At 37.4% G+C, this 12,662-nt stretch overlaps 1 protein-coding gene across 5 annotated transcripts in view; it reads right to left on the reverse strand.

Annotated features, from left to right (window-relative positions):
* Ccser2 (coiled-coil serine rich protein 2) overlaps nt 1–12,662 on the reverse strand; it is a 110,184-nt gene that overhangs the window by 48,745 nt on the left and 48,777 nt on the right. For 4 of the 5 annotated variants that reach the window (XM_057769255.1, XM_057769258.1, XM_057769256.1 and 1 more), the window contains exon 5: nt 7,171–7,333. In XM_057769255.1, coding sequence (XP_057625238.1) covers nt 7,171–7,333 — 163 coding nt within the window. Of the gene's footprint in view, nt 1–7,170; nt 7,334–7,957; nt 8,102–12,662 lie in introns of those variants that run through there. The other variant, XM_057769259.1, reaches the window with a different exon arrangement.

A 12,662-nucleotide genomic window follows, 5' to 3' on the forward strand; every position in this document is an offset into this window, starting at 1 on the left:
GGTGGCAGATAATTCAACCAGTAATGATGTGAACGAGGGCAATAATGAGTTACAGAAGCATGGAAAGAGAAATAAATGCCCATTAGCACCAGCACTATTTATTATTTTCTATAAGTCAGCCAATTAAATAGAGAGAGGAAAAGCCTATAGGATTTAGAGAAGCTAGAGAAAAAAAAGCTTTAAATGGTATCTTTGTTTTGGAAATCCACATTGAATTTGAAACATTACTGCCATCCAACCCATCAACCTAAATAAAAAAAAAACAATTACATTACTAAATATTTATTATAAGTTTAAAGTGATCTTCCCAAATTATATGCCATATCAATAATTTAGTTTATTATTATTCCCCACTTTCAAAGTACCTTGACTATGAGGATGTATAACTTTGTACTTCAGTCTGGCTGGTACAGATCTATGTATATGAGTATATATGTGGGTATGAGAGGTTTATTTTTCTTTATTCCCTAAGACACAATTTTGATTTTAAATTTAATCTTGTTATTTTTCTCTCCATTAAAAAATTTAACTTCCATGTATAAGTTAAATAAGCATGTTTTATGGTGACAGTTTTATTCTTTAAATACTAGACCTGAAACAATCCTAATCAACATTCTAGGGTATTACCTTGTGGATGCCACTAAAATGATCTGATGAGTAAGAAAAGAACAGCCAAAACTGGCGCTTTCCTACTCTGGAACTTCCCATCTGAAGCTGTGATAATCACAATCGGATGGAATTGGTGAACAACGAAAACAGGAAAATAAGGAATACAGTCTGGAAATGGATTCATAAATGCAGTCACCCCCTCCTTGAAAAAGTAGCAAAGGCAATTCAATAGGGGATGACGTTTTGAACAAATGAAACCAAGTAACAAGATATCTATGTGCAACAGAAATGACCTTCACAAAAAGTAATACAAAATGAGTAAAAGACCTCAATGTAATATACACAACTATAAAATTCCTATGGTATAGGAAAAACCCTAAAGTATCTTGGGTTTGTGAACGTTTTTAGACACAGTGTGTGTGCATGCATACATACACATATTCCAAGGAAGAATGTTTTTAGACACAGTGTGTGTGCATGCATACAGACACATATTCCAAGGAAGAACGTTTTTAGACACAGTGTGTGCATGCATACAGACACATATTCCAAGGAAGAACGTTTTTAGACACAGTGTGTGTGCATGCATACAGACACATATTCCAAGGAAGAACGTTTTTAGACACAGTGTGTGCATGCATACAGACACATATTCCAAGGAAGAAGTATACTCAGCTTTATTTCTAAAAGTCATCTGCAAATTTTAGAAATAAAAAAACACCACTTAGAAAATTAGAAAAGCCACAGACTGAGTGAGTGTAATTCCTATATATGTATCTGCTACAGGACTAATATATCAAATATACAAAGAACTTAAAATTCAACAATATGAGAATAACTCGATTTAAAAATTGACCAAGATCTGGACACATCAGGAAAGAAAACACATGGATGGAAAGCAAGCATCTGAAAAAATATCATTGGAGAATTGTCAGTTAAAACAGGACACTACTACATAGCAAATGGTTAATGTCCAAAGCACAACACCTAAAGCTGGCTGAGGATGTGGGCCACCAGGAGCTCCCACTCACTTGTGGACAGGAATGCAAAGTGGCAACAAGCCATAGCAACAACAAATCCTGGAGAGGGGAGAGCTGATTCGAGCATTTTGCCTATTTTATGTATTTCTCTTTCAAACTTGTTATGACAAGAAAAGAATGATATTCATTTTATTCTTAATGTGACAGAAAGTGGGAAGGAGATAATGAGTGGTGAAAATAAACTGGATGATGATAATTTCCAAATCTAATGAAATACCAATCTCCATATCTAAGAAGCTCAAGGGGATGCGAAGCTAAAGGAGAGACAATACTAAACACACCATAATCTATCTGTGAGAAGAAATCAATGTGCATGTCCTCTAAATGGAAAGGGAAGTAGCACATGAAATGGAAGAAGTAAGAAATGAGAGTTGATTTCTCATCAGGAAACAAGGGATCAAAATTTGTAAGGGTCAAAAACTTACAAGAAAGTCTATAAACAAAGCATTCTACATCTAGCAAAGCAATCCTTTAAAATGAAGGAGAATTGAAAGGAGAAGACACTCCAAGTCACTCTTCTCTACAAGATACAGTGATGAAGAAGAATTCATAAGTTTGCCTTCAGTAACAAACATATCAAACCAGCAGATCAACAGGGAATCAACAGACTTGGGCAACAATGTACTCTGAGACCTAACAGGCATCTATAGAATATAAATAGAATTAAATTATTAATAAGAATATTGTCACAAAGTAAAACTTAGATCTAATTAAAAGTCAGTAACATTCCTTCACAAACTCTTCCCAAAAATGCTAGTGGAAGGAACACTTTCCAATTCATTCTAAATGGCCCATAACCAAAACCACATTCATCTCATCAAAACTAAACTAGTTTTTAGGAGTAGATACATAAAACTCCATAGCATATAGAAATATAAAAATTGTATACCATAAGTAACTGAATTGTTTGAGAAATAAATGTCTGGTTTGACATCTAAAAGCCATGTGACATACTGTATTAATAGGATGAAAGGAGGGGAAAGGCATCTCAATGGACACTGGAAAATCATTAGATGAAACCCAGCAGGCCACCAGGATAAAATGTTCAACAAAGCATGAATAGAACAGAATGTCTTCAGAGTGATAAAGGAAATATGCTTGAAAAAAATGAAACAAAACAATACCATTCTTGACATCAAAAGATGAATGCTTTTCCCCCAAATCAGAAACAAGACAGCTGTTGGCTCTCACTACCTCAACACCATGCCAAAAACTGTAGCCATAGCAATTGTGCAAGAAAGAAAACTATACAAATAGAAAAAGAAAAAGTAAAATTATCTGTTCTCAGATAACATATAGCATAAATAGAAAATCTTAAGAGCTAAGGAAAAAGTTAAAAGGATCACTTGCAGAACAATGGTGTTATTCATGGCTATATCAAAGGTTACAATAAAGGAGGACAGGAAGCTAAGGGGCCACAATTTTTATAAAGTATACACAGAGGAATAATGAAAAGGAGCTGATTCAGCAAAATGGCCCAAGTCTCAAAAGAGCAACTTGAAAATACTTTATTCAGGAGTGCCAATGAAGAGTGAGAACAAAGACATGCCCACCTCCAAAGAGTAAAATACTAGGACTCTTAGAAAATAAAAATCTTGCCTATAAAAATATGATTATGAAAGAAATAAATTTAGTTAAGTGTTAGATTTGTTATAATTAGGAGGATAACTGATGTGGGAGTGATTTCTTTCAAATCTGTTGCTTTCATTGGTTAATTAATAAAGAAACTGCCTTGGCCCATTTGATAGGCCAACCCTTAGGTAGGTGGAGTAAACAAAACAGAATGCTGGGAGAAAGAAGTAGATTCAGGCAGTCGCCATGATTCTCCCACTCCAGACAGACGCAGGTTAAGATCTTCCCTGGTAAGCCAGCTCGCGGTGCTACACAGAATATTAGAAATGGGTTAGATCAATATGTAAGAGCTAGCCAGGCGCGGTGGCGCACGCCTGTAGTCCCAGCTACTTGGGAGGCTGAGACAGGAGGATCGCTTGAGTCCAGGAGTTCTGGGCTGTAGTGCGCTATGCTGATCGGGTGTCCGCACTAAGTTTGGCATCAATATGGTGACCTCCTGGGAGTGGGGGACCACCAGGTTGCCTAAGGAGGGGTGAACCGGCCCAGGTCAGAAACGGAGCAGGTCAAAACTCCCGTGCTGATCAATATGTAAGAGCTAGCCAATAAGAGGCTGGAACAGATGGGCCAGATAGTGTTTAAAAGAATACAGTTTCCGTGTAATTATTTCGGTTAAAGCTAACCGGGTGGCGGGACCCAGCCCTGCCGCTCCATCAACAGATAACCACAAGCAGGGCAAGGCTGTAAGTCTTTTAAGGTTGAGAGAACTTCATATGGCATAAAGTTTTAGGAAAGGGGAACTCTTGGAGAAAACGGAAATGGAATATTACGCTGGAGTAAAAGAAAAAAGTGATATTATCATGAGAATACCAGAGAACATATAGATCAGCAATTCTGAACAAGTAATGCCCCAACGGGCCTAAGTTATGGCTAAGACATAATGCTATAATGAACTATGATAATAACAATGATTAGGCACGAAAAAAAAAGAGAGCCAGTACTCACGTTAGAGAATACCAAGAGGGACTTCTGTACACTTGATATTAAAAAAGACTTAGAGGTTTGCACTTTCAAACTCTTTAACATTAAGGTGAAAACAGAAAATAGCAGTTCCAAGGCTTGCTGTGGAAAGTTTCTTTCTGTGACATACATCATTGTAAATAGTTTTGGCATGCTGGGAAAATCCAGAACAAACATAGAAGCTTGAAGGTAAACTGAACCAGGCATCTATGAGCCTCAGCATTGTCAGTGTATTCAACCATTCCTTAGAAAACTCTATGCTAAGTCAGATTAACAAAAACACAGTGTGCATCTCTCCCTCACCACCAACTAGAAACTGAGAATTCACAATCACAAGTGCCTCGAAGTTTATAACCTCTGAGGGGGACCTGTGGTCATGTTTTGGGGAAATGTTATGCTATCTTTCAATAACTTCTGCAAAATCACAATTTATAGAAGCAAATAGGCATAACGCAGCCACCGTTTAAACAGTTTAATTTGTTCATTCTTATATTTATCTGAACTGTTGATACGTAGAAAATTAGAGTTTAGGGTTCTGGACTTTTGGGGAGAGGGGATGTCCTTTCTAATTTTTCTGAGATTACACTCAGCCTCAGTTGGATCATTTCTAAGGACAGAGACAATTAACTCCATGTTACCCATTCTATTTCTGATAGGCTGAATAATGTCTCCTTTATGCTGAAATCCGCCTCCCTTTGTAAAAAAAAAAAAAACGCAGATACGATAGTTCTGCTTTCTAGAGTTATAGAACATATCACTCATTCTTCCAAATAAACAAGAAATCCAGTTATGGTAAACTTGAAGGAGGGGTGTCTGAAAATCCCAAACTCTAGCACACAATCCCTGCAACTGCCCTTATGCCAGGCTGAGTGCTCACTCCTCTCCTTCAGACACTACACTATTGCTCCACAGTCTCCAGTCAGTCCTGCAGACTGATTCAAAAGTAACCATTCAGTCTGTGCTTTCCTAGATAAAACATACAAACAGAGAGAGCCACTGCATGCTCATCATATCCCTCTTCCAATCCTTTATTAGGCACACATTGTCACAGCAGTAACACTGCATGCTAAGCACCCACATGTCAGTCTCCACAGTCTGTATACTATGTATGTGACATGCACATTCATGTGACACATGCACAGGAGTCTTTTCTTCACTTCAGTGTAAAGTTGTCTACTTAAACTGTATCAATGAAGAATTCTTCCTCTTTAATACAATAGTCCAAGAACTCATTACCAATCCACAACTTCCACCTCTCATACTATCTTCAGTTTCATACCAGCATAAGACTTTAGGGCACTGGCTACCAATGAGTATTTATTAAGTGAATGAACTAATTTTAAAAATAAGCATTTTTATAGTCTGAATATGACATATCTCTCACAGGCTCAAGTTGTGTTTCCACATGGTACTGATATTCTGGGGGGCTGGACAATGTATACGAGGGGGATCTAGTAGAAATAAACCATTAAGGTTAAGTTTTTGAAGGTTACACCTGCTGGTTTGCAGTGATGTGAGGAACCTCCATCACATGCTCCTAACACCATGAGCTACTTTGCCATGACTACCCTGCCATGATGGATTCAAGTTCTCTGAAACTGGGTCAAAACAAACCTATCCTGTGAGCTGTTTCTGTTAGGATTTGCGGCGACAGTGAAGCAAAAGTAACTGGTACTGAAATGCTTATTACTAACTTTGCTTCATACACCTGCCGTAATTTAACTTGTTAAAAGACATAGCAAGATTAGAGAGAGAAGCATGATCTCTACCTACTGCATGAATTCTTCCCGACTGCACAATCTTATCCTTCTATTTATTTACTCCAACAAAAGATTTTAATTGGATCCCATTTTTTTTATTAATCCACAAAAGGATACTTTATTAGAATAGAATTTGTTCAGCTTAGATAGAAAAACATGACAATGGAGGATTAGGAAAATTACTGTGCCACTCAGGGCCTGTCCAGTGTATGTCCAAAGTACTTTTCTTAGAACTCGCACGACCACTCCCTCTGTATTTGCCTTGTATAAATTTGTGTTGAACAAATCCAGGAGAAACAAATTCTCCATCTTATGCACACTGTATGTCTGGTAACAACAGGTCAAGCTTTGCTCTTTATTTTTTCTACAAGGACCCTTAGCAACAACTTTGTTTCTTATCTTAGGGGGTACAAAAGATCATGTTTTCCTTATATCATTTCTTCATCTCAGTTTTGTTATTTGCATTACAATATGCTCCAGGATAAACATAAACCCCTTGCAGAATGAGATATTAAAACTTTTAAATTAATTAATGTTATTGCTTACCATAAACCAGGTACTGAATAACCAACTTTATTCTGATCCATAAACACACACAGAAAAGTGTTTTTAAGCATGCTCATAAATAGTGCAGAGGGTTAAATAAGCTAAGCTTGCAAAGCTAATCTATAACAGGTGAAGCTCCAACCCCAGGTGTGAATGGCTGTGAGTCCATTTAGACTCCATGATCTGATAAAATTTCAGACTACTTTATCCCTTAAAATGCAAAGTACTTCTAGTGTCAATTCACATCTCTTAACAGTATTTGTGGAATTTTAATTTATAAGCAAAACAAAACCAATAACTTAATAGTTACTTTATACAATATTATTTTTAAAAATAATAAACAAGGTTAATATTCATTAATTCCCAAATGATAATCCTCTTCCCCACAAAGTCATATCACAACTTAAAAGTCCTTAAATAGATGCAAATGCAATTTGTAAATCTGCAATAAAGCTACCGAAAGAAGAATCCAGCTAAGAAAAGATTAGTTATTATAATAATTACATATCATGCATACCCTGAACTGGTTCGGTGCCTCAAAAACCAGGCAAATCGGCTTGGAGAGAGACCTATGAGTCAGGTTAAGCAGAAGACAGAAGTGAAGCTGCAGTTAGAACAGTGCTCACCTGCTCAAGTCACTTTTCCCATGGTGATGATAGTGATCAGGGTGGCTAAGGTGGTAATGCTCCTGCCCACTCCACCTCTGGGGTGCTCTTTTCCAAAATCCGTCCTGTGACTGTCGTACATTTCTGTCTGCTCGGTCAAAGCGGTTCATATTGTCACAGTCCACTAGACAGATTAAAAAGTAACAGACTATAAATACGTGCACACTCTATAAAAAGTTAACTACTTATGGCCTAATTATTAAATGCTGTGAAAAAAATTTTTTTTATTCTAGAAGCACCAGCCATGTAAACTAATCACAAAATAAAGTTTTCCAAAGGAAACTAGTTCTTACAGTGAAAACTGAACTTTATACATTCAAACTGAAGTGAATTATAATATTTCTGGAGCAGCCACTTAAGTGAACAATTAACTGTTAGACTGTTTTAAAACAAGGAAAAGCTTCCCTGAAATGAACATTACACATTTCAAATACAAGCAATCAGGACAGAAAAATGTAGATATAAGAAGAGCATAGTATCCATTCTTAGAAATAAGTGACTCAAGTTTCTCAGCCTCAAGAAGCACAAATTAACCTATCATCATACACAATCATGTTTTTAAATAAAGCTCACAATTTTAAACAGTAAGCTGCTCCAATCTGTCTGCAGCAGAGCTGGTTCAGAAAAACTGAAACGCTGCTGAAAACAAAGCCAGTACTTTGTAACAACAAATATCAGTCCACTCCTGAAATCCAAATACCACAAAACTGAACAAGAATCTCTGAAGCACCCCAGCTTCTCCACTCACCCAAATGCTCTGTTCTCACATCTCGGAGCACTCTCTGAGAAAGTTACTCGGCACAAGGGAGACATTGTGCTGCCGGCTGCCTACTCAGACATAGCTGCACACAGGCGCTGCTGAAACAGGCCTTCCTTCCTGCTCCACTCCCAGCCCTCCCTGTGGGAAGCAAGCCCAGCCTGCCCTGTGACTCCATCTTCGCTCAGTGCTTACATAGCTACTGAGTTAGGACTGTTACTAAAAATACTTCTAAACACTAACCCAAGCCATGGAACAGGACGGGCTTCTCCACTCCAAAAACTCCAAGAAAAAGTTCAAAATTTCTTGTGATAAAAAACTTTACATATCAATATAATCATGGTTTAAAAAAAAAAGACTTATTTTAAGTGGCTGTTATCATGAACCAAAAACTTAGATTTAAAATAGTTAATAGTTTCTTTACAGAGAAGATGGAAAGGCTTCCCATTTACAAAAGGACGATGCAGAAGAAAACAGCAAATGACTTAAGCACACTATTGAAAGGACGCTGAAGCTTTGTTTGCATTCAGGAGGAATCAGTACTAACAAATAGCTTTCTTTCATTGTAGCAACAGCTTTTAAAAGAAGTCTAACATATGAAATTTTACTGCCAATAACTTCCTACTATTTTGTTGTTAAAATTAAGTAGAACTGAAGTTCAGTTATGACTAATACATGGTATGATGACCACTATGCTGAAAACTATCAGTAGGAATTTTAAGTAAATCTTGAAGTTTAAAGCTAATTTCATTTGGTTCCTTTGGCAGCATCATCAACAACTCAGCTGCATTACCCAGGTGCACGGAGCCCCCCAGAGCACCTCCACCTAGCAGCTCAGCTGTTCTACACTCTGCTGCTAAGGGGCATCTACTTTGAAATGTGTTTCCCTAATTTAAGAAGAGAAATTTCCAAGACCAAAGAATGACCTGATATATTCTCATAATAAAAATCAGCACAGTGCAGAGAGTAGGAAGAGGCAAGCAAACCAGATAAGAGAGCTAAATGTTAGAGCAATTACAGAGCACAAGCTGCCACGCGGCTTTGATGAAAAGACTCCAAATCAGGGCTCTTTATTGAAGCCTTAATTCATCCCGAACGGCAGGTTAGCAGGAGAGACAAACATCTGCTACTACCGCAAAAGATTAAAGTTCAAATTTAGACCTAATTTCTACAGATGACCTTGACTCTCCTGGGAGTGCTGCTTCCTCAGGCATCCATCCATCAAGCACATCTTTACAAACTTTGCACTCCAGCTAAGATGGTAATATTAAAATATTAGTGGTGGTTACCTAGGGAAGATTAAAGTGTTCCATGATAGACTAAAAGAAATAAAATAGAAAAGAAAATGGGAAACAACAAAATCTCAAGAGGGAGATCAATAAAAATCTGGTTCCAGGGCCTAAAAAGAGCACCAGATAAGGCTTTACTGGGAAGTCAGTGCTCCTGAATGTGCAAGCTGCAAGGTTGATGATGCATGCTGAAACCTCCGAAAAAAACTACGGGCAATCCTAAAGCTATCTCAACTCAAAACTGTAAAAGTCAGGATGCTGATCCAAAAACACCCTTCGTCCAGACCCGACCTTAACTATGACCTGAAGGTCACTAGTTCAAATGCAAAAAGCAGTGTATTTTAGTTCTAGTACTGTAAAAGACAGACAGCATCAGGGTTCTAACCCACTGGAGAGGGAAAGAATCTAATTAGCTAATAGAGGTATGGGATATGAGGATACCTGTTATGATGGTGTCATTTTGCCTTGTTTGATAAAGGAATAAAACATGATACCCAATGTATCCTTCATTTTTTTCTTTTACATGACAACTTTCAAATCCTGAGAGATAAGGATGACCCAGACAGTAATTTTTATATAAATAACTGCATGAGACATAGGATGACATTATGACTGACAAGGCCCGAGGAGGCTTTACGTTATTAAGGAAGTTTTCAATGTAATTAAATGTTAAAAATATAAGTGAAAAAAGCATAAACTGAATTACTTAACATGGTACTAGCACAGAAAGATAAATTTCTAGAAAAAATCCAAGTAACTGGAAGCAATCAAGAATAAGATGATCCTCATGTATCTCAATACAGAGTGTATCGAAAATATAGCCTTATGTGTTTAAACATAAGATAATTTAGTCAGCAATTCAGGAAACAGAAAAGCATCTTTCAATGTCTAAAGTCTAAGGAGAATGGCTAAAATGACTAACAGTATACAGACAAGGTACTCCCTAGGACAATGCACTAACTTGAGGATTACACTCTGACGTGCCAAATGCCAGGTGTGTGTTTGTGGGCGACGGCTGGCCATTAGAATTTCCTAAACAAGAGGAAGAGGCAACACAGCTGCGTTTCTGGCATACCAGAAATACTGAGAACCACCCTACAACAGAAAGGACCAATAGCAAATATCTAATAGCCTTCCAAAAAAAAAAAAAAAAAAAAAACCTCAGATTGCAAAACTGTTTCCTTATGAAATTCCTTGGTCTACTAATTCAGGTCAAGGTTTTAAAAAAAAAATAGTTTGCAAAATTAATAATCTGTTACTAAGTACAAGTCATACAACTCCCTACTCAAGTCTCAGTGTTCCACAATTCCTTGCCCCCAATTCCACGCCTCTTTGATTTTCCTCTGAAGCACCTCTCCTTTAACCTGTTTCCATTCCTTTTAAATAAAGGCAATATCTGGTAAAGTTAAACACTTTCAGAACAGGGAAAACTATATACGATCTATTCTCAGTTGAAAGAGTATGGCTAAATAATTTAAATGGCATTGGGAAAAGTCCCCATGGAAATCTAGAATAGCACTTAGGAATCATAATCTAGTGCTCACAGATCTGTATCAGCTAGCTCATAATTAAAAGACACTATATGTAAAGAATGTGGCAGTGGTTTATGAGCCTATGATGGGAGGCAGGCATTGTGATTGTGGTGTATGCCTTTAATCCCAGTATTTGGGAAGCAGAGGCAGGCAAATCTTAGTGAGTTCCAAGTCATCCTAGTCTGCATAGCAAGTTACAAGCCAACCAAGGCTACATAGTTAGACCCTATCTCAAACAGTAAATTAAATAAACAAATAAATAAATATCAAACAAATAAAAACCTACAATGGAGTGCAAAAGGCAGACAGTATAGAAAAGGAATTTCTGATTAAGTCTTTCCTATGAACACAAACTAAGTTCTGATTCAGGTCTGCAAGGAAGAGGGAGAAAGGTGACAGCTAAATTCACTGCAGGCATCAGGGTCAGATGAACACAATTAGAAAGCATTCACAAGATTATAAAAAATGTTTCCCCATCTTCCTCACTAGAAGCAATCAAGAATAACATAATCCTCATGTATCTCAATACAAAGTGTATCGAAAATGTGGCCTTACTGAGCTGCCTTACTTTAGCCTCTACATAAGCTTCTCCAAAAACCAAAAGGTATTTTGCAAATGTTTTATTTTTATCTAAAAAAAAGTCACCTTATTGTAATAAACTCCCAAATAAAAAACATTGCAAGCTATATTAAGGTAGCCACTCGAGCAAACACTATCCCAGTGCCGCACTCCACACATCGTATGAAAGCCATGGAACTTCATTTGGGGGCTTTTCACTTTCCTTATTGATTACATTTTTTTATGCTTATCCATCATAAGATAGGAAAAACCTGCAAAAATCTGCAAGCTTTTCCTCCCAGCACTCAGGAGGCAGAAGCGAATGGACAGGCTTCTAAGCTACAGAGAAACCCTGTTTTGAAAAACCCATGATAGATAGATAGATAGATAGATAGATAGATAGATAGATAGATAGATAGATAGATAGATAGATAGATAGATAGGAAGGATTAAAAAATAAAAAAATTAGGAAAAACCTATGGCAGAGTTAAAATTAGAAAAAAAAACACTTGGTTTTATATCATCTTTCATGATCCATGTATCCTTTGACCAGCACTCTGTCCTTCCACGTCTCTAATATTACCCTTGCCCCTTCTTAGTCTCCATTACAAATGTTATATTACAGCACTTACAGCTGTAAATATGCTGTTTTGCTTACTTATCCATCAGTAAGTGATCGAATGTTTTATTAATATGCATAAACTGTAACATTATCCTAAACTTCATTACTGTTATATATCCACACAAGGGTCACCAAAACACTCAGATGTGGATATCCCTAAATTCTAGACTGTAACTGTTCAACGAGAATTAGACTAACACACATTGTTTTCTCCCCTGGATAGTACAGAGAAAAAGACCTGCACATAGGTGCAATTATCAGATAAGCACTTTCCTCATGACAACTTCTTTAACACCATCAAGAAAGGAACTAGAAAGGGAGATCAGTGGGGAAAATTATCACTCTGTAAGAAAGAGGCCCAGAGTTCAGAACCCCTCACATGCCCACACAAAAACAATGGGCTTGGCAATGGGTGCCTATAACCCCAGCACAAGGTGGGTGGAGACTAGAAGATCCTGGTTACAATGACCAGCCAGTCTAAGGCAAAATGGGAAACACCAGATTCACAGAAGAGACTCTGTCTCAAGCAATAAGGAGGAACACACCCATTATTGACCTCGGACTCTGCACTGATAGACACAGACAAGAAAGTACACCCCCACATACATGCATGTACATGCTACCCGATAAACTCTTCTTAATGAGGTCATAGTAACCTGTAACCAGATCAAATCCAAATGGAAGGTCTCACTGGT

The sequence above is a fragment of the Chionomys nivalis genome, chromosome 5 (genome assembly GCF_950005125.1).
Source record: "Chionomys nivalis chromosome 5, mChiNiv1.1, whole genome shotgun sequence".
Taxonomy (NCBI): domain Eukaryota; kingdom Metazoa; phylum Chordata; class Mammalia; order Rodentia; family Cricetidae; genus Chionomys; species Chionomys nivalis.